This window comes from Salarias fasciatus, chromosome 1 (assembly GCF_902148845.1).
Source record: "Salarias fasciatus chromosome 1, fSalaFa1.1, whole genome shotgun sequence".
NCBI lineage: Eukaryota > Metazoa > Chordata > Actinopteri > Blenniiformes > Blenniidae > Salarias > Salarias fasciatus.
The window spans coordinates 31,503,753-31,530,714 of NC_043745.1; the positions used below are offsets into that span (position 1 = coordinate 31,503,753).

General features: G+C 40.6%; 1 protein-coding gene across 1 annotated transcript; it reads left to right on the forward strand.

Annotated features, from left to right (window-relative positions):
* Positions 1-5,845: 5,845 nt before the first annotated feature.
* Positions 5,846-26,309, forward strand: LOC115387007 (aggrecan core protein-like). The gene is made up of 19 exons (XM_030089518.1): positions 5,846-5,976; positions 7,847-7,941; positions 8,019-8,110; positions 8,311-8,602; positions 9,585-9,759; positions 9,876-10,003; positions 10,087-10,380; positions 11,061-11,324; positions 11,423-11,597; positions 11,865-11,992; positions 13,188-13,481; positions 13,558-13,656; positions 13,757-15,718; positions 15,963-16,037; positions 21,716-21,874; positions 21,962-22,044; positions 24,071-24,215; positions 24,410-24,592; positions 24,700-26,309. Exons 2-19 carry the CDS (start codon positions 7,854-7,856, stop codon positions 24,759-24,761), a joined length of 4,698 nt encoding a protein of 1,565 aa, XP_029945378.1. The 5' UTR covers positions 5,846-5,976; positions 7,847-7,853; the 3' UTR covers positions 24,762-26,309.
* The last annotated feature ends 653 nt before the right edge of the window (positions 26,310-26,962 follow it).

Here is a 26,962-nt window from a genome sequence, read left to right on the forward strand (position 1 = left end):
CGATGAATCCATATCCAGCATCTGTAACCTTGCACAACAGAGTCCTCCCGTTGTAGTGGTGCATTCCCAGTAGGAAAACTCAAGCAACATACTGTGGTCTACACACTTAAAATACATTTGTCGATTTCACATTCAACAGAAATGTTTGGCTGGATGGGAGAGACCTGAAACATGCAGGACGTCGGCCCTCGGAGACCGAGTTTGACGCGTCTGTATGGATGGATGAAATACTGAAAAAAACCTAAAGATCCCTACAGAAATGACAATAATAATGAGAAAAAAAAATTTGAACTTCCTTGTGTACTGAATGACGAATGTCACCTGATGAGATTTGCTTTCTTTCCTTTGTGAAATTGTATTTTTGAGAGTTTACAGTAAAAAGCCTTTGAAAGCTGCCATCCATCCAACAGGAGTGTGAATTGACTTTGAGATAGTTTTTCATTCGACTTGGAAAATATTTACTGCTTTTGGTCTTTTAATATAATTTATTTACAAGAATCACAATTATTAAGAATACATCAACAGACTTATGTATCAAAACTGACCTTGGAAAACGTCATTTAAACTTGAAAACATGAAAAAATGGAAAGCAAAACATGTTGCAGAGAAATAAATCTTGATGTGGAAATTTCCACCAACCACACCTTCACCTGAACACCTTGTTGTTTCATTCACTTTCTCTTTAGCAAAACTACTTGAGGTGCAAGTTACTGCATGAGGAGGCAAAAAAGAAAGAAAGAAATGCACTTGATGGAAAAAAAGTGCAACATTATTTGGCACAGATTCAAAGATAAATAAACTACAAGACACAAGAAAAAAAATTGGATTAATGTGATTTTAATTCCATTGAGTATTTAAGTCTATATAGGCTAATGTTTTGTCAATACTGACATTTGTTGTTCATCACAGGCGGTAATAGCTGGAAAAGTTAAATCTAATAGAAAAGCTTTGAGATTTATTTTTTTGTCACATGTTTGCAGCTATACTCTCAAGCATGTTGATGGTGCTTGTGCAGTCAGAAATCCATTAAAAGCACACACAGGACCTCTTTTGAACCACAAAGGCACGTGTAGGCACATCGGCGTGAGTGGTGCTGCCGTTTATGACTCAGAGTGTCGAGTACAGGCAGGCTGGTGGTCTGGTGGTGGGTGGACGTCCTCGTTTGTCAGTTGTTTTTCAGCCCTGGTCCGAGAGAAGAATGTCTGTTCTGTACATTCACCAGAGAAACATGTTCTGTCAGAAACACCTTCAGCGCCTCCACAGAAAGTGTTGAATATGATTCCCAAAAAGACAAGAAGTATCCTTTCATCGAGTCGAGCATCATTTTATTTTTTTAAAAGGGTAACTAACTACACTTCGAGAAACTTCCTTTGATGACCTCTTTTTTTTAATCTTGGATTTTAAAACCTTAATTTCATTCAAGCATCTGTGTGAGCCGTACTGACATTTCAGACATCTTTGAAAAAACAGTTTTTCAGAAGCCTCTTTAATAAAAAAAATATTTAATTTCTTCAGTTTGATTGGTGTCTGACTGTGAGAAGAACTCAAGTTTAAGTTGTGCAATTGATGTTGAATTTTTAGACACAAGCAGGTCTTGTATTCAACAGGCATCAAGTTTCTTAGGTTTGTTTCATAAGATGAGTGTGTTCATAGCCAGAAAAAACTAAACATTCTCTGTTTTCAGCAAAAGGGTCACTTGAGGGGTTTCTAGGAAAATCCTTTCAGCAGCACAGAGCTGACTTCCTGACCACGAGGAAACTTGTCAGGTCCCCGAAGTTTAAATGAACCAATAGAAGCAGCGTGAAACTACAGAGTGTGTTTCCCTCCATGTAAAATGACTTCATGAGAGTCAGAGGATAAGAGAGTTTTCACTAAATTGTGGAGGGTCTACTTCGTAGCAATTAACACTGTCGCCTTCAACAAAAACACCTTTGACTGAAGTCCTGAGTCAGTGCGACGTTTGCATGTTCTCCCTGAGCCTGCCTGGTCGTCATCTCATGAGACTGACTTTATCCACACAATCCAAATATAGGCTCAATTTTTCCTAACAGACTCAGTCATCCCTCTGTGTGTGTGTGTGTGTGTGTGTGTGTGTGTGTGTGTGTGTGTGTGTGTGTGTGTGTGTGTGTGTGTGTTCTTGTATTTCTATCCTTGTTGGGGCCAAATGTCCCCACAAGGATAGCAAAATGTGGAACGACGTGCCTTGTGGGGACCTTTTTCCGGTCCTAAGTAGGAGAAACAGTGTTTTCTTGACCATGTTGTTGTTACTGAAAAAAGTAAAAGTGCAAAAACATTTCTTTAGGGTTAGGCTTTGTTGTGGTGTGGGTTAGGGTTAGGGTAAGGGTCAGGGTTAGGGGCTAGACATGAATGGGAGTCAATGGACGGTCCCCACAAGGATAGAAATACAAGACTGTGCGTGTGTGTGTGTGTGTGTGTGTCTTGCAGTAACAGCCACATCATTGGCTCGTTTGAACTTCTAATTTCCTTAGCATTAGACCAATCAGCTGTGATCTGGCCTTCTAAATAGAAAATTAGGCGAGGAGAAAACAAATTATTACTAACAACTGGACATCAATTTAAATAGCATACATTTCAATTTAAGGAAGAATCTCACGGGTGACCGTTATGGGTGTAATTTACAAGAGGACACAGGGCATGTCCTGACAAGTTTTTAAGAAAAGATCAAGTGTTTGAAGAACTGTGCAAGTTAGGAAAGGTCGAGCAAACAACAGTAGTGAGTGAGACCATCAGAGGGAAGAAGAAGAGTTCATTCATATATAACAGCAGCAGAAGAACGACCAGTAATATATTAGAGAGTTTTTAAAGACAGATGTAACTCAGAATCTGTCAGAATCTGTGTCATGATTTCCATTTTGAATGTCCCATAAATCCCTTCTTTGTTTGAAACAGATCACAATAAAAAGCTAGTTGTTGTGAGAAAGTGTGTTTTGTTTTTGGGGTCAATTCTGTAGTTATGGAGAACATAAGATAAATAAAGCTGCTGCATTCAAATGTTCCTGGAGTTCCAGGGTGGACCCCCTGGCAAACTGCTACACCAGAATCATCAGTTATTTCAATTAAAAAAAAGGCACTACGTGGACATAACAACCCCCCCCCCCCCCCAAAAAAAAAAAAAAAAAAAAAAAAAAGAACCATCAGGTCTAGATGAAATGAAGAATTTCATTTAAACTGTGTGTTTTATGCCACTCGTGTACATCAGCAGCAGTAAGATTCAGAACCAGAGGCACAAACACGTTCCTCCTCAAACACGCTCATGTAAAAGGTAACGGCTCTTCTTATGTCATTGCAACACACCGTGCTGGAAAACAGTCACGCGTTGTTGACAGCTTGCTGAGGTGGAGCTGGAGTGTAAAAGTCTTCAGTTTGTCAAACAATTTCGTCATTTCAACCAACCCTCTGGTTCCAGTATAAATAGCCTGCAGACACACCTTGTCCCATAAAACTCTGGACAAATATCCTAAAAGTGGAAAAATCTAAATCTTACAGAGAAGAGGCAGGAACAGACCCCCTTTAAAGCCTGGTTCAGTTACCACACACTATCCACTTTTAAATCCAGCGAGGCCGTCCCACAGAGGGCAAGTGCGACCCTAAAACTCTGGGGTGAAGCATTCCCTCCATTCCGGCGCCCCTGAAGCTTCTCATCAGTGTTTGTGAAGTTAAAGAATCATTAGAAGAGCAAATGTTTATTTGTGTTTGAATGAAGGAAAAGTGCATGGTACTTTAATACTTCTTAAATGTTTACTGCTGTTGCAGATCGTGCGTTACCCTGATTGTGTTCCATTTAAACCCGACAGAGTACCTGTGAAGTGGGGCTCGTTTGTATCGGCGGCAGCAGCATTTTTCGCCATGTGAATGTGCTGTAATTGCCTTTTCCTGCCCTCTGAGTGCTCAGAGCTACTCGGCTGAAAGAGCAGCTTTGTAACCCCAGTTTGGGTGGCTTTCTTCCCCCCACTGCTTTCTTTCTCTTTTCTTTTCAGGAGTGAAATCAAGCAGGCAGAGAGAAGTTAAAGGGGCGAGGTGTTTCAGGAGTCCGGTAATGAGTCAAAAGGTGACGGCAGGACAAGAGATCTGAGAGATGTTTAAGAAATCTAAGGCTCTAGGTTCAAGAGTTAACCGATTTCATCATGGATCAAGTTCAAATCAAAAGGATTTATCAGCTTTGGTGCATTCTATGTATAGTATAAGAGAAAAATACTGGACAATTAAATCAGTGTGAGTAAATGTTTCAATGAAATGAGTCTGAGAGTTTCCGATTCACAGAGTCAATCCCAAAGAGCATCATTACCTCATTTTTACCAAGAGAATTGGACAGTACACACCCTTCAACCGCTACAAGCTTTTTCCCTCTTTTACCCCCAAAATGAGTCAGAGCATGCCAGTCCCCTGTTTCCTTCAAAATAAAACAAATATAAATCATTTATTTCAGACACAAGAACAAAATACCACGATACAAAGTTATGCGCAAAAGAAAATCAGGAACAATGTCACTGAAATTTCTCAAAAAAAAAAAAAAAAGGACATGTACAGCCCCTATTCACAGACCCATCTTTTTCCCCTCATCTTTAACAAAGCTCTTTGCAAAATTCAAACCACCTATTATTCTTCCTTTATCAAAGAAAACTAAAACAGCCCTAGGTTTCTCTTCAGTGTTATGCAGGCTAAAAAAACCACAGCTCTGTCAAGCCTCATATTCTGTAAACTTTAAGGAGTAATGACTTTGTAAGTTTCTTCAAAGACAAAATTCACAGGTTAAGTAACAAAGGTTTTTAAGGATGTTGGTATTAAACCTCTTATTAAATCGGACCTCGATTCTATTATCTTTTCTTTTTGAGCATGTTACAGAATAGCCAACTTCCCCTTCATTTCTGATGTCGTGGAAAAAGTTATTTGCAAGTCAGCTCTGATTTTTGGTTCCACTTTGTTCATGTTAATGATGATGCTTTGGTTCAGAATAAAGTTAACCGTAGGATAACCGTAGAATAAAGTTAACCACAGGATTGTGCTCAGACCCATACCTCAACATTAAACAAACTACCTGTAGAGACTATTACCTATGCAAAATCAATTTTATCATCTTCATTTGTTATGCATATGATACACCAGTCTAGTTACATCTATGTAATGACATGTATTGCTCAACTTATCAAGCTCCAATCACAGTGAAGGCAACCACTGGTGGAGGGTATCAGACCCGTGGATCTGAGTAAAAACCTGGATCTGAGAAAACCTCAAAAAATTCCAGAAAAAAAAAACCCCTCCCTTTTAACAGGAAGTTCCTGTTGGGGTTAGAAGAGAGAAAAAGAGAAGAGAAATAAGAGACAGACAGAATGTGAAGAGAGATTCGGACCTGTTTAGCAGACAGAGATCCACTCACTGGAGAAAAAAAAGATAATTTTCCCATCAAGTATCAATTATTAACTCCAAATTTGAGGCTGATGATGATTAAAACAGAAAATATATCCAGAAAACTGTATTTATATCAGGACTCTAAAGGTGCCATGTAGTTTAGACACTCGATAATTAAACAAAAAAGTGGTTGTTATTTTTGTGGCCTCATTAACCCAGATCATGTCAACACACTGCTGTTAAAAAAAAAAAAAGCCACCTTCAGCAGCACTGGACCTTCTGTGGACTGATTCAGAGAGCTGTCCAGCATTTATTGTGAAATCAGGAGAGAGAAGTCCCTGTGTGTGACTGAGCAGCTTGACAGAGGTCTTCCCCCCCCCCCCCCCCCCCCCCCCCCCCCCCCCCCCCCCCCCCCCCCCCCTCTGAGGTTTGACAGCCATACCTGGTCCCAGGATCTTTCTCCCTCTCAGAGGCACCCAGCATCCTGACCTCTCTGCTGCTGCTGCTGCTTGTTCAGAGTTTTACACACACAGCTCAACAACTGGCAGCAAAAATACACCACAGAGAAGAAGTTTGACATCCACAGGTGTGACAGAGTTTCTAAACAAGGTGAGTGATATATTTTTATATATTTTTTGCCTGAGGTGTATTTGATACTTGTGATTTTCTTTATACTTTCAGGACACAGTCAGCAGGTTCATGTTTTCACTCATGAAAAGGAAACTTTCTTTTAAGAGCACTGTGTGATTTTAAGAAATTGGATTTGTGTTAATATGAGATCAATTACAGCACACTTTTTGGTGATTTCTTATATGTAAAAAATGGTTTTATTTAATTCTTCTGTGAACTGTATCATGCATAATATAGTGTTTGGTTGATAGAAGCCAATGTGCCACAGTGATGCATTCAGAATGAAATGGCATGGTGTATTAACAAGAAATAATGTGCTAAAATGTGAAATAGTCATAAAAATGGAATAACTCTGAGAAATAAAAGTACTTTGAGTGCCCACAGGTCTGGAAAGGTCTTTGTAAAGCATCACTGTAAATCGGAAGACATGTAGGACAATAAATATCAGTTTTTTTTTAATGGAAACTGCGACTGATATTTTACAAATACATGATATATACATAATATATTCACTCAAAGGAATATTGACAATGCCATGGATGGAATTTCTTGTTAAAAAAATTACAAAAACCCTGAAAAATTGTCCAGATTTCCATTGTAAATGTTCTGCATGTATAGAGAAAACTTAAATACCAGATGTCCAGGTGAGGATGAAACCCCGCCATGTCTCACACTTTCCGGCCTGAATGTAAGCAGTGTTGAGACGCGACGGAAAGGGCGGACTCTGAAATACACTCGGGGCTGTTTACATAGGCCCTGTGTGTCGTCAGAGCTGCCATAATACAGACTTCAACAGAGGAACAGATCTGGTCTTATGCCCCCCCCCCCCCCCCCCCCCCCTCACTGGGAGTGGACCGCAACCACAGAACAGTTTGAATGAGTGCAGTGTGGAGCCGTGTCTCAGCACCAGTCAACTGCTGATCAACTGTCACTGAAGTCCAAACATCCCTATGAGATGCTCCCTGCAGGGTCGGGAAGTGTTTGGACACTTTTCTTTGACAGGTTTGATTTCGCGTAGTGAGAAGAACGTGCTGACAGGAGTCACAAAAACAAAACAAAATGAAGGGAAATCCTGACGAGTGCACATCCTCACATCAGGAAATCATTCAATCAAGATTAGATTGACTCGAAATGAAATATTATGTGAAATCACAACATGCATGTTGTGCTTGTGCTTAACTGTATGCTTGAAAACAAAAACATGAACTGAATAAATCGATTTGCAACTTAGGCTTGAAATGGTCGCTGTGAGCCATGTGTATATCCGTCCATCCGTTCATCTTCTAAAACACTTTGTTCAAGTTTGTGTTGCGATGCCTGACATTAGATCCAGTCCCAGGTGACTATGGGTGAAGGTGGGATACACACTTAAGAGGCTGTCAGGCAATCAGTGGACAAACACAAAGAGGTAGTATCTTAAATTCAAAATTCACACCTGCTGGTAATTTAGAAATAGCAGTTTATCTCAAATACATATTTTTGGACAGTTGGAGAAAACCCATGCACAGGAAGAACTTAAAAACTCCACACAGAACTATCCCTAAAATCCTGAACTTAATGCAAGGATCTTCTCTCCGTTAGGCAGATGTACAAACCACTGCAGTACTGCATTATAGTCAGGATTTTTAAACATGTTTTATGGCTGCATTCGCTATGTTATGTTATGTTATGTTATGTTATGTTATGTTATGTTATGTTATGTTTGTGAGATTACGTGGCCTTATTCAACATGCCTCAGTAGAGAAACTTCTGATTGTTGCACTTTTGTCTTTTGCCTCAATGTTTTTCATGAAATAATTTGATATCTATGCACCAATAACAGATGGGTTTATGTTTGCAAATCCTTTAGGTTGAGTATGATCCGGTGGACCGTTGGGCTTTGTTTGTGTCTGAATGTCGTCTCAGCGATGTTTGATTATATTTTAGAGGAGCAGTCCTTTTTGGGTAAGAAATCCTCCTGAGGGGCTCAAGGTGTGATGAAGGTTCTGCTGAGTCTAACTTTGGTTCTGTCCTCTTTCCAGACCCAGAGGATGTGCTGAGTGTGAGCATCCCTCTGGGGGGGCCACAGCGCCCTCTGTTGGGAGGAACGTTGGTACTACCATGTTATTTTGAGGTGTGCAGTTCTCAATGGTTTTTAAATATGATCAGATTCCTTTTCTGCAGTATAATTCACAATAAAAGGTGAACTAAAAAGCTCTGATGTTTTTTTACAATGAAAAGTGTGGTTTTCCTGACAAAAGTAAATATCATCTGTATGCCAATACAGTCACACAACATTCAGTCATCTATTAAACTATTTTGCCTCCAATACAGGACCACACTGTCCCAGACCCCGGCGCTCCCACCATCGCCCCTTTATCTCATCGTATTAAATGGAGCCTCGTCACCAAAGAAAAGGCCACGACCATCCTCGTGGCCCTGGAGGGGGAGGTGCGAATCACAGAGGACTACATGGACAGAGTCCACATGCTTGGCTACCCAAAGACGCCAGCGGACGCCAGCATCCGGATATCTGAGCTGCGCTCCACTGACTCAGGAGTGTATCGCTGCGAGGTTCAGCAGGGCATTGAGGACAGCCACGACCTGATCCACGTAAACGTTCAAGGTATGTAAGCAAAAGAGGTGTTCCATAAAGTCGGCGTGAGATATGGTCATATTTGAAGAATTACATGAGGTTTAATTTAATTCCACAATTTGTCATGAGGCCAGCTATGACAGCTGTATTGCGCATGCATTTATGTTTTTATATCAAAAGGGAAAATCAGATAAGACAATCTCAAAGTAGTCTTTGAATCAGTGAAGCAATCAGACACTGAAACTGAAGTCAACCCATCAATTGAAATTGACTCAAAGATATTTGAGTTTCACAGAAACTTTTGGATTTTGATTAGTTTTCACAAATATCTATATGGATCTTATGTGTGCACTACAAGAAATTCCTTCAGCTTTACTCAACTGTTGCAAAAAATGATTTAGCTTTCTTTAAAGATGATGGACAGATTTTACATTGTGCTTATGGTCTAATATTATCTTGTTGCTTTTTTTCCCTGTCAATATTGTCATGTATGTTTTTTTTAAATATTGTTGTTGTAAAGCACTTTGTAATTTTAGTTTTGATTTAAAGCTTGTACTTTTGATTTTAAGTCATTAAATTATTACAAGTGTATCAATAAGGTTAATAAAAACTCTTCCTAATCACTTTTCAAATTTAGAGATGCAACAAAATCAAGTGTTATCGCAATTTACTGGATGGTGTATGAATGCGCCCTCAAGCGGCCATACTGTTTATAACAGTAGCAATGTTGCAAGGTAAGGAAAGAAAAGTACAAGGTTTTGCCACATTCTACATACCTAAAAATAAATTATTGATGCATATTTGTTATTGTTATGTCTGTAAAACACGTATTTGTCATTGATTACAGTCCATTGACAAAACTTAGAGATGGAGTTTGGATGTCCAGTCCTTTATGGATGGAATATGATCAAAACGGTCATTCCATTTAAACCAAAACTACTTTTGCAGATGGTTTTTTAATTTGCTGGCACTGAGTTCACCTTTGAAGTCCGGTTGTTTTTTTCCTCTGCAGGTATTGTTTTCCACTATCGAGCCATCATGGGCCGCTACAGCCTGACATTTGAGAAGGCGAGGGCAGCGTGCTCACAGAACGCTGCAGTCATGGCTTCACCTGAACAGCTCCAGGCTGCCTTTGATGATGGTTTCCACCAATGTGACGCCGGCTGGTTATCTGATCAGACCGTGAGGTGAGTTTATCTCAAGATGGGAAACATTACTATGAAAATGCCAACAGCAGGATTTACAAGCAGGATAGGGTCACCTTTTATTCTGAAGGCACTAAATTACATTAATTCAACAAAAGGTATCCAATCCATGATCCACGTGTGAACTGCTATGGAGACAAAGAGGACCTTCCTGGAGTCAGGACATATGGAGTCAGAAACCTCAGTGAGACGTACGACGTTTACTGCTTTGCTGAGAAGATGACAGGTACCCAATTTTGAACACTTTATTATGTTTCAAGCTCAGTCCTTTATTAAAATTAAATGCTAATGAAAATCTATCTGGAACAGGCAGAGTTTTCTACACAGCCTCCGCAGAAAAGTTTACCTTCTCCGAGGCTTCACTGGCCTGCTTCAATCGGGGCGCTCGACTGGCCACCACTGGCGAGCTCTACCTGGCCTGGCAGGGCGGGATGGACGTCTGTAACGCTGGCTGGCTGGGAGACAGGAGCGTCCGCTACCCCATCAACATTCGCCGGCCACAGTGTGGAGGAGGTCTGCTGGGTGTGCGGACAGTGTATCTCCACACCAACCAGACAGGATACCCGCTGCCTGAGACACGCTACGATGCCTTCTGCTACACAGGTACACACTGAGAGTCCATGCGCTAATGAACAAATAGCATAACATTTAATATGAGTTATAGGAAAGTCAAAGCTTAATAAAGTGTAAAAAAAAAAAGAAATGTGAAAGTAAACAAGGATGAAAACTTCCTTTTAGCACACAAAACCTCCATCAGAACTAGAGCTTACTTTGAGAGCGAGGGTAGTCCAGGTAGAAAGGGACAGAATGGACGACAGCCACCAAGATGCTGCAGTATGGATGGGAGCAGGAAGCACCGATTGATAACTTTAAGCTTCAGAACAAAAGTAAAGCTTGAAAACTCCAGTCTTCTTCTTTGTTTTTTCAGATTTATCAACATTTTATGAAATACAGCTACGTCTGTAGAATGTAAACAAAAACAAATTTCTATCAGTGCGAAATCTCACACAATCCTGTCATTTTGGAAAATGTATTAGATGCAGATAGTCAGACATTTTATAATTTTATGAAAAAAGCTTTAATATATTTTTATATATTTGAAAGCAACAACATCTGATAAAAGTTCAAGCGGAGTTATTGAGTTGTAAAAAGAATATAATCACCATCAATCGCTCAAAAAATAAAGAATCAGGAGAATAGAGTTTCGAAAAGGTAAGAAAAAGAAAAAGAAAAGGCTTTTAACATGTTATAATAAATTATTGCCATTTCTCTGTGACCGCCAGACTCTCCTGATGAAGAAGGTTCAGGCGTCATCGAGGGGAGCGGCGTCCTGGATATAACCACGGTGACTCATCGTCCGGAGGTTTTCATCAGGAAGACGACCACTGAAAGTGAAGCCGTCGGCGAGGTGGAGACTCAACAGCCCACTGCCGTGCACACAGAAATCCCCACCGAGCTGCCAGTGACTCCACCAACGCCCATCGTCCCGAGCCTGATAGCACCAATCCTCTTCCCACCACAAGTGGGATTTGTGATGCCGCCAACTGGTCAGTGTCGGAAGTGGCGGTGCATGTTATGATCTCCTCCTCAGAGAGTGTCAGTTTAAGCGATATGCCACACAGGAATTTGTTGTTTCTGTGTGCAGGCGTGGTCTTCCACTATCGCTCCATCGCCGGCCGCTATGCCTTCACTTTTGTTGAGGCCCAGCTGGCCTGTCAGAGTGTCGGCACCTCCATCGCCACACCGCAGCAGCTGCAGGCAGCATACGAGGCTGGATATCACCACTGTGACGCTGGTTGGCTGCGAGACCAGAGCGTAAGGTAAATCAAAACAGTTCTTCAGAGTGAGTTATTTGATCAGCATGAGAAATGTGTTGATTATTATTTGCTCTTTGCTATAATCATATTATCATTACTTCTGAAAACGCATTTTTGTCTTTTAACTGTGTTTTAAGAAATTGCAGTTTTCTGTCTGACACTGTTAGTAAATAAGATTAACTGATGTAAAAAAAAAAAAATATGCCTCAGGGTTCAGGATGGGAAAAATTCTCATCTCAGGTTATGATTATCAAAATCTTAAAATTTCAGGTATCCCATTGTTTTCCCACGAGAGAGGTGTGCTGGAGATCTTGGAGATCAACCGGGTGTCCGATCGTATGGTCTGATGCCAGCAGATGAGAAATATGATGTGTTCTGCTACATCGACGGTCTCAAAGGTAATAAATAGCATATAATGTTTCTTTTCTAAAAAGTTAGACTTCTTATTGCAACTACACTCTCAGTGTATTAAATTAAATGATTGAATACAAAAAACAAAAAGACCTTAAAGGGGCCATATTATGCTATTTTTCAGTCACGTCATATTTGGGCTTCTCTGAAGCCCAAAAACATAGTATTTAAGTTTGTTCGCCCCAAATTCATCCGTTGTTTGGAGTTTTAGCGGTCTGAAAAATCGCTCTGAGGAGCCTTCCTCAGAACAGGCCGTTTCTGAGCCTGCTTCCCTGTATGCACATGAACGCGTCTGGCCACGCCCACTCTCACACACACACACGGTGGAGGCACAGTCAGGGGGAGGAGTTAAATCCACTTATTTCAGGATAAGCGGACCCAACTCAAACTCGACCGTTTCAACAGGCATTTTCACAAAATGTGGTGCAGCAAGACAGGGAGGAAACAGACAATTTTCAAATTTGAACGTCATAATGAGGCTACAGCAACACATACTGCTATAAAGAAACTCTTCACAAAGTGAAAAAGCATAATATGTCCCCTTTAAAACCAACATAAAGAAAGTAATTACTCTTGATAAATGGCATGCATATAATTTAGCTGTTTTTCCTGTAAAAGTAACAGAAAATATAACATTGCCCTAGCCAAAACATTGAAAATCGTTGTTCTGTGTACATCACAACGGGTATTGTGCTGATTTCAGTTTTACAGTGTAAAATGTGTAAATACTATTAAAAAGACATGTTATTGGTAAAATGATTAAAAAATACAATTTACAAATTATCTTTGTTTTTAGGTATATTCAAATATTCAACTGTTATCAGTATAACAAATACATTTTTTACTCATAACTACAAAAAGTAATGCTTTGACAAAATAGATAAAACTGTAGCCATATGCTGCGGAGAGATAAAAGTCTTGGGAAAATCAAAGTCTTTTGAATATGGTTTCAGACAGAATAACCAAATGAATTAATGGACAATTTAAGGATCAGACTTTTTTTCACATTCGTGGAACCAGGTTCAAGACCAGAGACCTGCCATGAATTAATGCAACAGTTATTGTATGTTTTTAATACATTTCAATGAAGGTTCAAACATATCGTGTGGACCTTATCTCTATGATATGGATCTTCCATTTACTGAAGACTTTATAATGTGATGACAAATGTTTCCTTCTCAGGGGAGGTTTTCCATGTGGGATCTGCTGAGGGTTTCACCTACGATGAGGCTGTTTCGAGCTGTCAAGACAGGAATGCTTTGTTAGCTTCCACCGGACAGCTTCACGCAGCCTGGAAAATGGGCTTTGACAAGTGTCGAGCGGGCTGGCTTGTGGATCGCAGCGTCCGTTATCCCATCAACAACCCCCGTGCTGAGTGTGGCGCCGGGAAACCAGGCGTGCACACTGTGTACACTCACCCCGACCAGACAGGCTATCCTGAACTCAATGCCAGATATGATGCATACTGCTTCAGAGGTAAACTACTCAACCAACGTGTTTTATTGTTCTAATCAGACAAAATTATAATTTCTCTCACTGTTAAACCCTGCAGTGGATATTCAGCAGATAGCGAATGAAAGTGGACTGAACATCACAGACATTGAGGAAGCTGTTGTTAACATGACATCAATCACCGATTTATTGAAGCCTGGTAAGTTCTAATCATTTTATATAGTACTTTGTATAGCACATTGTTTTCCTGCCTTTTCCTTTTTTTAGTGACAAAATCTTTCATTGGTATGTTTTTTCAGCGGGTCCATCAATTGTTACTCCCATCCCTGTGGACATTTCTGGGTCTGGTTCAGGCTCAGGACAATTCAGCTCAGGGTCTGGGCTTGATGGGAATTCTGGAGGTTACTCTGGAGATCTGACAGGCTCTGGAGATTCCATGAACTCAGGAGACCAGTCCGGTTCTGGAGATTCCATGAACTCAGGAGACCAGTCTGGTTCTGGAGATCCATCATTCTCTGGAGACCAGTTGGGTTCTGGAGATTCATCAGGCTCCGGAGATCCAGTTAACTCAGGAGACCAGTCTGGTTCTGGAGATCTGTCAGGCTCTGGAGATCCAGTCACCTCAGGGGATCAGTCTGGTGTTGGAGAAATAGCTTTCTCAGGAGGTCAGTCTGGTTCTGGAGACCTTTCAGGTTTTGGGGAGCGAAATATAACCCAAGAAAACTCCACTTCTAGACTCTTATTTTATTCTGGAGACTCATCAAGCTCTGGAGCTTTGTCTGGCTCAGGAAGTGAAGCTACAGCTGAGGAGTATTCGACAACTGGGGTGATGTTTCACTCTGGGGACTTGTCTGGCTCTGGAACTCTGTCTGGCTCTGGAGACCAGGCTACATATGGACAGTATTTCACAACTGGAGGTGTGTTTCAGTCTGGAGACTCGTCTGGATCTGGAGACTCTGAAAGTGCAAGTGCTGAACTTCCGAGTCGAGAATCTGGCCTTGGCAGTGCAGAAGCCTCAGGATCAGGTCTCAGTGGAGAAGGATCTGGAATCTTTGTTTCCTTCTCAAATATCAATAACTCTCTTTTAGTGCAAGGGTCATCTCCAGGAGACCATCAAGAAGCTGGAGAGGGAACCACAGAAATCTTTATCTTTCTTGATGCAGACTCTGGAGGCTTCAGTGGTAGTGGGGATCTCTCCGGGTCTGGTTCCGGGTCTAGCTCTGGGGAAGGGGGACAGTTCTCTGGAATGTCATCTGGTTTCCTGACCAACCAAGACCTCTCTGGATTTAGTGGCTTCCCATCTGAAAGTGGAAGTGGGCAGTCTGGAGAGCTTTTAGAAAGTGGACATGTTCACATCTTACAGATAAATGATTCAGTGACTGAAGCTTCCACCCCTGTTATCAGCAAAGAGTTCGAGCTCGCTGGAGACATTCTGATGTTCAGTGGCTCTGGAGATGCTTCTGGAGCTGGTATTCTCAGTGGCGATCACAGTGGCTCAGCCTCTGGAAGTGACTCAGAGTTACACTCAAATGTGATCTTTGTGGGATCGGGATACACTGAGCTCACGGGCTCATCCTCTGGAGAACAGGAGGCCTCTGGGTTTTTACTCTACAGCTCTGGACTCGGAAGTGGTGAACATTTGTCTGGATATGGAAGCCTAAGCTTTGTTTCTGGGTCTGGATCAGGGATGTCTGGATTGGTTTCTGGTTTGGAATCTTCTACTGGAAGTGGAGAAGAAGGTAGTGTTACTTTCCTGACTGTAGACCGAATGCCAAAAGTAGCTGGAGACGCCACACCTTCAATGGAGCTTGGGCAGGGCTCAGTGGACTACAGTGGAGCGGGAAGCGCCAGTGGCTTTTACTCTGGCAGCGGAGATTCGTCCACAAACAGCAATGTTTTTTCAGGAGCTCTTTCTGGAAGTTTTTCAGAAGGGGCTTTATATTCTCAAATCAGTGAACAAGTACTGATAGAGACCACCACAGAAGAAGAGAATCTGCCAAAGTCTATACGAGGCCCAGAGCAGGCACTGCCAGAGACCACCATCAGACCAATGCAAACAGCAGTCCCCACATCAGTCAAAGATCAGACTTTACCAGTTATCAGCACAGGACCAGAAGAGGCTGTGCAAGAGACCATAACAACTTCAGAGACCAACAGTGTCGTCAGTGTGACTGTGGGCCAGATACTGGTCCCTGCAGGACTGGCAGCTCCACCTGTTGCTACTACATCAGCCCCTGAAACAGCACCAGGCAATGTGGAAGGTATGTAAACCCCTTCTTTGAAGGATGCCTTTGTATGTTCTGCTACCAGTATCACGTCTTTGACAACTGCTTTACGGTTAAACATAACAGACTGTCTGTGGGACAGTATGTTCAGGTGACATATTAGAAGCCTTTTTTACAAGGAGGGAAAATTGGGACAGCATTCAAAACACTCCATAGATCATTTTCGTTGTTGTTGTTGTGTATCCAGTAAATGACAGAATAATTGTACTTGTTTCTTAAGGACTTGTTAACCCTTGTGAACCGAATCCCTGTGGTAATGTTTCCTGCATCGTAGAGGATGGAGGTGCGATCTGTGGTGAGTCTAGTGGGTAATATAATCTCTTTTCTTTTCCTGAATTCATCTCATTAAAGTCTTTTCATAAAGCCTTGACAGATGTTGCCTGTGTCAATTTGATGTTTGTCTTATGCTTGCATGTTTTCAATTGTTTGTTTCCAGCCAAGGTCTTTAAGAGCTTGATTGACTCTATTATGTCTTCATGAATAAAACTCACCTAATTTAAAATGTCTTTTCTCCCCGTACTCTCCTGTGCCAATGTGTTTGCATAATATTGTGTGGTGTTTCGTTTTTGTTTTCATTCAATTTTGTCTGTGCCTGGCTATGGGTCTCTTTGTGTTGTGCATCAGATTTCAATGTTAAGGTGTTTGCCAAATATACATCAGCCTTGCTGTGAGGATAAATTAAGTCTGTGTATTGTTTTTGGTTTTGCTATGCCAGTACGCCGCCTCTGCTCTGCTGTGTGTGCATGCTGAATGTGAGGCAACATATGTATGACTCTGGCATCATATGAGTGCTTCTCTCATTCCTGCAAAAATACTGACTTTCTGTTGGAACTGATTGCGGATTCTCCATCACTGACTTATGGCAACCAAATACACTGCAACATTTTCATTATAAGTTTACCTAGAGAGTAATTTCCTCACATGATTGCTCGAAAGTGTGCTGTCGAGGTTTAGAAATGCACTGAACATGCAGGGGTTAAAATTGAACGCATTCCTAACAAGACCTTTATGCATGTGAACATATTCTATTGTTAAAAAATACACATAATTGATCCACATCTCAATATGCATCGATACATCCCTGTTTATAAAAGAAATTACAGTATGCCTTAAGTCAAAGTTGGAACACAAATTGTTGCAGCAGCAGTTTCAGTATTTTTTTTACTAACTCTGGAGAAGTGATAGTCCTGCTATCGCAGGTCCTTCTCCCTCCCCTCCTCACCTCCTTGCTGAAACAGTAGTGTGACCCGCCTCCCCTCCCCCAACTTTTTTGCAGAGGTAGATCCATGCTATTCCAACCCTTGCGCCAATGGAGCCACCTGTGTGGAGACTGCAGACTCTTTCAAATGCTTTTGCCTTCCCAGCTACGGAGGAGAACGCTGTGAGATTGGTAGGAGATCAGCTTCAGCTAATGAATACTAACAACAGGCTGTCAAAAACAAGACATCAGAGAGATGCAGAATGCCACCAGGAGATGGCATTGCAACTCAGCGTAACATAAAATCATGAGGAGCTCTTCTACATTACTGGTAGAAGATGGATACATGACTTTACATCTTTTCACCTGGTTTGCAAGAACCTGTTTCCGTACAATGGAAAAAGGGTCAGTTCACTCAAATCACAAATCAGGCCATACTTTTTTGTGATTCACTTCTCAAAATATTGAACAGTTTAACAAAAAAGTGCAAACTGGATTATTTAACTACATCATAATTACATCTGCTTATAGAATGGATACTTTTTTTCATCCTTTTCCTGTAATTTGCATAGTAGCCCAGGTAAAGTCTTGAGGCCTTTTGTAATTTTTACAGTTCAACAAACCAAAAAGTCCCAGTTTAAAACTGGGTCTTGATGTTGCGTTTGTGAGCTGTTGTGGCAGAATTTCTGATTTGATAAAATTACAAAAATGCCAATTGTATTGTAAAAGTAAAGTAAGAGTCAACAGTCAAATATATCATCATCATCACACTGTATGTATGTATCTTTTTTCTGCAGGAAATTCTCTAAGTTATTTAAGAAAAACACTTGAAAACCAACTGAGAAAAACTACAGCCAGCTCTTGACAATATTAATCAAATTACAATTGACGCAGTCTAATTTAACATCTTTCCTGTTACCGTTTTGAGGACTGAGTTTGTTCACAATGAATGAGCCAACTCATCCTGCAGTAAACAGGAGCTGACTGAAACTGGAATTTGGCACTCAGAGAGCGCAGACCTCCGCCACAGCTCAAATCAGTCACCAACAACAATAAGAACACCATATATACTAAAAAACATTTTATTTCTCCCCAACACAAACAATGTATGGGAGAAAGCTGTTTGTTGTATGTTCATATTTCAATGTGTTGCCTCACAGTGACTGACACTTCGGAATCCCCCTATTTTTGTCTGTTCTGGATCCTGGTATCCGGAATACTTCCGTGATCTGGATCAGCAGCTGATATCTCTTAGAGTCATTGAAGAACTTACACTGTAATTTTTTGCTAAGTCCCCTTGTCATTTATCGTTGAGTTATGCCCAACTATGTGAAAGACTGCCCTATCTCTCAATGATAGACAATCCTTTAAAAAATTCCTGGATCCAGACAGTGATCCGGATCATCACCAAAATTTAATGGATTCTAAGTTAGCCCAAGAACCACCTTTCCACAAAGTTTCATTGCAATCCGTCCATTACTTTTTCCGTAATGTTGTTAACAGACAAACCAACCAACCAACAAACCAACAAACCAACGTGCTTACATAACCTCCTTGGTGGAGGTAATAATAGCAGAACTGATTATCAGACAACAGCATTAGATAATGCTATTGCTGACAGGCACCTCTTCAGCCTTCTGTTTCAACGACAAGGAAAGTAACACAAGTCCACTGAAGCTACTTGTGACTGTAACTCAGACTGTAATATAGCATTCAGAGACAGACACAGGTAAAGAAGTTGAAGACTGAAGAACATTTGGTTCTTGTGTGTAGATGGACAATCATTTTCAGAACATTGCTGTTTAAACATGAAACTTTTCTGAAATGAAAGTGCAAAAATTATGTGTTTTCATTTGAGATGCCATGTAGACAAAGCCTTGGATTTTCAGGGATAAAAAGGCTGTTATACTTTACCCGTCCTGTTGGTTAAGTTACTGCCCATTGTTAAGAAAGGTAATCAAATATCAGCTCTTGTTCAAATGTGACTCAGTTTTCCTCAAAATCTGTAGAATGAAGATGAAGTTGCCAAACTGGTAATCTATACACTTTACACATTCATGGGAAACACAGCAGGTTAAAAATGAACTCCTTTAGGGGCTTTTTTACTCCACACAAAGAAGTAAAGAGAACAGAAGGAGGTCATCTTGACCTGCACGTTCCAACAGCCCAGGGAGGCCAATTTGTTATCTTCAAAGATGAGGAGTAAATAGCAGAAACAGGCACGTGTGCGCAGGTGAGACCTCACTGATACAGATCTTCAACTCAGATAATTAGGTTTATCCCCCTGCGGCACTGATCATGATGCATGAGCAATACAGTAGAACCCGCAGCACAATCGCTCTTTCACTAGTCCGTTTCATTGTGTTTTTCTGAGGAGAGCGGTGGGCGGTTAAATAAAATATCTTCAGGTCTGTATTATGAAGCAAAGACCTTCACTTCTCATGTTTTTATCACATATTCAATATTGTTGGAAGATATATAAAGATGTAAAGGCACAAAAATACTGTGTCCACAAATTGAGAAATGAAGTGGTGCAAACCATGATGCTTCCGATGTCTTGTAGAGGATTATTTTTGTGAAATTTTTGCTTTGTTGCTAATTCGCAGAAACAAATTTGTGACACATTCATGTGATCTTTGATGGAAAAAAGTAGAAATGAACAAATAATGCAATTCAAGGGAAAGTGCTCCGATGATATATAATATCACTGCGAAAGTTTAAGATATTTGTTGTTTCAACTGATTGTTTGAGGCTTTTCGTTTTTGAAAGATAAGAGATTTGGTTGATTTTGTGATAGAATTCAACGTGACCTCAATAAAATGACATGGAGTGGATTTCAGGTTAATTTGTAAAGCATTTAATATGGAACAATTCCACAAGTTACTGCAGAGTTTTGTCTTATTTTGATGGACGTGCTTCTCTGAAGGAACTGGGTTTATTTGCCTGTTAAAGGCAGTGTCGTATATCTTTTGTGCAATACTGGCTGATTTTCTATTACTCCTCTCTCCTCCCTGTTTTGTCTTTACTGTGTCTTTTTGAGCACACTCTCGGGGAACATAATACATAGAGAAAATCTTGACTTTTTGTTTTTCAAGTTGATTTTCAAAGATATAAATACTGTCCTTGTCCTCTGTGTTTTCTCTCCTGAGGTGTATTGACTCCTTGCCTCTGCACCTTTCTCTTTGTATTCATTGTCTTTATCTCTGAGATGTTCTGCTCACTCCACCATCCTAAGACTACCTTTTACCAATTCAGTAAAACTCTACTGAAATACCGTTTCATTTAAATCAAAATTTGCATTATTTGCATCTCTTAAACTCAACATAAAACATAGTTGCATGTACCCCAGACAAGAAGATGCAAATGAACCATTTTTTCCTTGTTTACATTTCAGAGCCCACACTAGGTTTTGTTTTTGTTTATTTTACCAAGCAGCAGTTTTCACTATTTTTCTTGTTACTAGTGTATTTAAGCAAGCGTCTCTCTGCCTCCTCGTCGCTGAGTTACGATTTTCAAACGCAAGTTTGTTGTATAACCCTTCCTCTCTGTGGACGTTGACCTTCTATCAAGTGAATAACCCATCCGTTCTTGTTGTTGCCTCATCTGATATTTGTTGACTCATATTTTCTCACCTTCCACTCTAACTCTGTTCACCTCCCTCCTGAAAAGATGATTTCAGCTTTAAATCGTCACGCTGCAATAATGTGCTGATACCTTGTGAATGATAGAAAACGGAGCATTTAGCCATCTTTATGATACATTTTTATTTCCCTAATTGATTTTCACTTTCGTCTTTTCTGTCTGAGCTTGTACTCTTTCTTTTTCACTCAATTACAAGTTTAAACTACCGATCGTCTTTCACACCGTTTCAAACCAAGATCTGCTTCTTTGACCCCGTCCTCCTCTTCTCATCTTTGTTAACAAAATGTTCCCTCAGTACATGTTGTACACTGTAGTCAAGGTGAAGTTGTTGGCATGCTGTATCAGAGCCTCGATAGATCAAATCTTGGACGTGACGAATAAAATCACAGATGTTTGTGTGGTTGAAAGAAGTAAGCAAAAAATACATGTGCATTTTGGTACATGTTTTGTGCAATTTGGTTGAACTGACCCTTTAAACAAGGTAATTACGGTGGAGGAGTAGAATGAATGAAGCCTTTGAATGTGACAGTGACGGAAGAAAAAACGGAAACTTGGGCTTGGCCCTCCTGGCTGTAATGGAGCATTATGTGTAATTTTCCATTTTATCTTGGGAGACCTGACATGTTTCACTGTCAGCGATACTAGACCACAGCATGAATTCGGAAAAAAAAAAAAGTGGAATCTCATCAATCGGAGCAACATTTTCAAGATTACAGAAGGTTGAAAGAAACCAACAGACTCTTTGTGAAATGCTGCAGACTTCTTTTCAACCAATGATTCAATAAAACATTACAGTAAAATCCTGACACTGGTTTTTTTTTTATCATACAATATTGGTGTAAATTAAAGCAGCGGTATTTTCCCATGTTGTAAGTCTGTAAATTGGTGATTATGTTTGCTATGTTTAAGTCTAATTTTAATTTGAAACAGGTAAAACCCAGGGTCCTCTCTGTGGCCTTTGCCTCCTCCCTTAAGAAGGTCTCCTGAATGGAAACAATCAATCTTTCTCATTTACACTTGGGAACAATTAATTTTCTACTTTAACAAATTAAAATGTTTTTTCCCAAATGTATTATCTTCTCTGAAATAACAGTTTTGCCTCTCTTTTTGACACACTTTTGTTGTGACTGCAGAGTACGGGCAGTGTGAGGACGGCTGGACTCGATTTGAGGAGAACTGCTACATTCACTTCACTGACAGAGAGATGTGGCTGGATGCCGAGAAGCGCTGCCGGGACCTAAACGCCCACCTGGTCAGCATCAACACACCAGAAGAACAGGAGTTTGTCAACTGTGAGTAGATGTGATTGTCGTTCATGTGCTGACAGAGAGAAAGACTCAGAAGAGATTTAATGGAAAGGCTTCTTTTTCTTTCTACAGCCAAAGCACAGGACTACCACTGGATTGGACTGAATGATAAGATGGTGGAGAACGACTTCCAGTGGACAGACGGCACTCAACTGGTGAGCAAAGACACCAGTTTACTCCTGTTTCAAGACTTTTGTTTAGTTTCTTTATAATATGCAATAGGTATACACAGAGAAACTGCACACAGTGCCAGATGATGTGATAAAGGATGTTTCGCAATGACACAAGTGATGTGATACTGCAGATGAAACTAACCCAAATCTGACTTCTTATGAACATATGTGCTGCATATTTGATTTCTTTTACCCCAGTCCCAAATCACAAATCTAATTATTTCATATTGTATCCAGTCTGCTTTCATATGTGGTCCCAAATCAGATATGAATCTGACTTTTACATCACTGAAGTGAGAAAGAGTCACAGTTCGGTCCCTCAGGCAGCAAGATGTGGAGAGATCAGAAGAAGCTTTTGTGTTGATCACCTGCAATGGGGAAGCAGCCACTTTTCCATCAAAGGCCATTGTTAAAATTGTGTTATCTTTTTTGTTAAATCTCCTTATTTCTCTTATAGTTTCATCAAATTTGTGCAAGAACATCAAAACTGACACAGAGACACTTGAAATACCCATAATCGTCAGAAAACAAGACAGTTCAACCTGTTCCAAGCTGAATATTTTTTTAAAACGTTGTTGCAAACCACACAACTCAAACAAATGTTGATGCGCTGATGCTGGTGTGCACACACACGATACACAGGTACACACAGTGTAACTTCGCTAAACCTCTCGGTCACAGCAGAAACATTTGAGAAAACGTTGAGCAGAAAATGTAGTTTCTGTTGTTTAAGTACTGGGGGAAAAAACAGTATAAAAATGAGGCTGTGGATGTGACTCAGTATTTCACCTGTGCTGCACATCTACTGGTTTTTAGTAGCTGCGGCTCACAGCAGTGTCGTGAGGTGGCTGTTTTGAAATTGCCGACACTGTCAGAATACAATCCCGGATTGTCCTCAAACCTGTCTCACTTTCTGACATAAGACCAGAGAGTTCAACTTTGATCAAAGATATTATCAAAACTGACTAGTTTTAAGTCCGAGCTGGTTGAAATCACACACTGCACAGTCACAGAGAAACAGACTGGCAAATGACAACACCGAGGATGCTGCACACACACGCACACACACACACACACACACACACACACACACACACACACACACACACACACACACACACACACACACACACACACACACACACACACACACACACACACACACACACACACACACACACACACACACACACACATATATATAGACTATGAGTGTTAATGAGTCACAGCTGACAGCACTCAAGCATAATCAAGTTAGGCACATGGAGGGTGAAGACACAAGACACTAATAATAACAACAGATGACACTTATGTTGCACTTTTTAAGTACTCAAACATGTCTTACATAATTGTGAAAAAAATGAAAGAGCACAATAGAGGAGGAGGTATGAGGAGGAGGAGCTGTCAGCTGTGGAAAGAAGTGTTGAACAAGAGGGTTTTGACTAATTCTTTGAATTTGAAGAAGAGAGGATGACTTCTAGAGTTTTTAAATAACAATGGAGAAAGGCCTCGTCCCGACAGGATCAGTGCTTCTGGCAACTTGGAGGAGAGAAACTGCAAATGAAAACGCTCCGCACACACGTATCAGGAACCTGACTAATGCCAAGTGACACAAGACTTATCAAGAAAATACACCAATAGTTTGACACAAAATATCCAGAAAGATAAATGAAAGCCACTGTGAATACCTCCCCAGGAAACATAGACACAAAATCCAAAGCGGCACAAACACAAAACAACAAAAGACACTTGAGAAAACCCTCACTGTAAAAAATACACCAAAATTGGGAGCTAAATTCTATATAAATTAAACATTTGTGATTTCAAATGAGCATTATAATGAAACTTCTGAAACTACCTCGATACCATTTAATTCTAAACTGTCATTTAAACCTGCTCTATTTATCGCTGTGGGTCAATGTCCTGTATGCAAATACTTCACCATAGAACAATAGAGAATCATACATAGCACATCTGATTTACTTTATTCTACTCTTTTCTTATTCAGCAATACGAGAACTGGAGGCCAAATCAGCCAGATAACTACTCCAACGCAGAGGAAGACTGTGTGGTGATGATCTGTCACGAGAACGGGCAGTGGAACGATGTGCCCTGCAATTATCACCTGCCATTCACATGCAAGAAAGGCACGGGTAGGTCTTCAGCAAAACCTTTACAGCCACATGTTTTAGTCTGTGGAGGAAAACTCGTTAAAAAGCAACAGTCAGGCTGAGGTTCAAAGTCACGTTTCTAGTATTCACACTTTGGACTTCAGTCAGAGATTCGGTCTAATTTACGCCGCCTCTTTGCTTCTGACAAAGTTCTCTCGTTTATTTTCCATTGACAGCGTCGTGCGGTGCCCCACCAACAGTGGAACATTCTCGTACATTTGGAAAAAAGAGGGTTGTGTATCCTGTCAACTCCATCGTCCGCTATCAGTGCAACCCAGGATTTCGACAGCGCCACATACCTGTGATCCGCTGTCAGTCGAATGGGGAGTGGGAGAAACCCCAGGTGGAGTGTGTTGATGGTGAGTCTTTATACACACAGCTATTGACGCAGCCTGGATAACTGTCTCAGAGACAAGCCGCCATTTAACAATAATTTCTCTTTTGTTTTGTTTTCTTATCACTACAGTGAAAGCCAGAAGAAGAATGCAATCAAATACCCAAAAAGCAACAGTGTCCAAGCCTCACTGAGAAATGAAAAGAAGGATTTTTCTGCTTAATTTTCAAACAAGATAAACAGCACAGTAAAAAAGTAAAGAATGTAGTAAAGAAGGTTTTTAGGAGTTAAGTTGCTGGAAGGTATGGTGCTATGTCATGGCAATGTGATTTTTACCCAATTGAATCTCAGCCCTCCCCTAATATATTTTAAATTTAATAGTAATGTCTATTTTATTTTAATTGCGTGTTTTGTAATATAATTTGTTTAGTGAAATAAGTGTTGGGAGTATTTTTTTAAAGATGGTAAGAAATGCCTTGTTCTGTGTGGCTCTATGTCAATCAGTCATGATGTTATGACCACTGAAAAGAAGGGAACAACTCTGATTATCTCTATATCATGGAAGTTGAGATTAGGCAGTGAGTACTATGTACATTTTGTCCTCAAATCGATGTATAAAAAGGCTTGGCCATAGGTCCATGTGTTTCCACATGCCTAAAAATGAGTAGGAGGGAGTTTAAAGTTTCAGCTGACTTGAGGGTTCGTTCCAGCAGACGAGCTCCTGTGGCTCAAACTGCAGCTCAAGTTATGCTGGTAGTGGGAGGACAAAAAAAAAGAGGTGCCATAGAAAACAAAGCATCACAGTTTGCTGTGTGTGAGCCTGCATATGTCCAGGACAGTTGGGTTGGTCATGCTGACCAGTTTTCTTCACAGAAAGCTTCAACGTGAGATTCAGACTGGTCAGGGCACTGAAAGGGGGACCTGCACAAGAGTAGCGGTCATATTGTTATGGCTGATCCACGCACACCACACCGTTGGATCCTGTAAAAACAAACAAAACTTAAGAAGTCAGGTAACAAAAAATGAAAGGCCTCTTAACCCAAACACTTCACTGCTTTTCTGTCATATTGTAAAGAAAGCACTTCAGTAGGGAAATACCCCTTCGGCAGAGTTAACGGGGCAAATTTTCCTTCCGAAATCTGCGTCAATCATCAGACCTCCCCCATGGTTTCTGTCCTTCGTGCTGACTCACTGGGTCTATCTCAAGGCTTGTATTTCCTCCTTCAAAAGAAGCACTTTGCTGCCATTTCTTCTTGTTACACAGCATGAAAAACAACTTTTAGAAAGCAGGATGATTCTGCATTCATTCGCTTCTCTGTTCAAGGTAAAAAGTGTATGCAGCTATGAAATTTAACAGGTAACAAGGTAAAGATGAAGGCCTCTCTGCACAGCATCAGCAGAAACACACAAAAATCCCTTTAATAACTCCAAATGTTTGCAAGATGATGTGACTCCCAGACTGTTATGTTTGCTGGTTTTAATATTTTCTTTTCTGTGTTTATTCACCTTCCACAAGGCTGTGCAGTGCACAGACTCTCTGTGGCATGGGTATGACAAACTTCTTTCATGTCTGTAACTTCAGAGGAAATTTCAGTCATCACAGTTGTTGGTTCGTTTTTTTTTTTTTGTTTGTTTTTTTTGTTTTTTTTCTGTTCTGTTATTCCAACTTTGACTGCTTTCATTTGTGCACTTGTTTTATGTTGTTGTTGCTGTAAACGCGGGGGCTGTGCCTCTCAAACTTAATGTCATCTGCTGAAAAATAAACCAAAGACTGAGACTTTCTTTTAAAATCGCCATGTTTTTCATTATGAATGAATGTGCCATCATCAAAATTTGTTGTGTGCATCCAACGCCTGATATTTTGACACAGCTCAACATCAGATTTCTTGTGGCCTCTAGTGGTCATTATCAGTATGACAGCAGCAATGTCAGCAAGAATGTGCAGCACAAGCCCATCGGCCAACCCTGTGCTGTTTGACATGTTTGATATTAAACCGTAAGCACCATGTCTGAGCGTTTGTACTCACATTACTACCTGCCAGAAATAAAACGTGCTGGGTATTAGCTTCTCCACCTGTAATGGATTAATGTTTCTCTTACAACTTGGAGATCAGTCGGAATGTCGTCATTCAGGACGCTGCCCAGATGTTCCAACAAACAGGTCTTTCACCTTTCCATGCCGAGTTTCAGTGAGCTCAGTGTTTCTATGAGTAAATAGACCACAGTGCTGACTCACTGGAATAATAAAATTACAGTAAATTTATATTTGCTGAAGTGGGTGGGTTTGTACAAGGTTGCTTTGTCTCTGAATGGAGTCTTTTTAGGAGCTCCACCCTCCACACACTCCTCCTCACAGGACTAATTGGTAGAAAATGACTTGAACATATTTCTTAGT

Excerpts from the sequence above, each read along its gene's own strand:
- LOC115387007 (XM_030089518.1), top strand. The coding sequence starts at position 7,854 with ATGATCCGGTGGACCGTTGGGCTTTGTTTGTGTCTGAATGTCGTCTCA. Across the intron at positions 10,381-11,060 it reads CGATGCCTTCTGCTACACAG|ACTCTCCTGATGAAGAAGGT; the intron begins GTACACACTGAG and ends TGTGACCGCCAG. Across the intron at positions 16,038-21,715 it reads GGATGGAGGTGCGATCTGTG|AGTACGGGCAGTGTGAGGAC; the intron begins GTGAGTCTAGTG and ends TTGTGACTGCAG.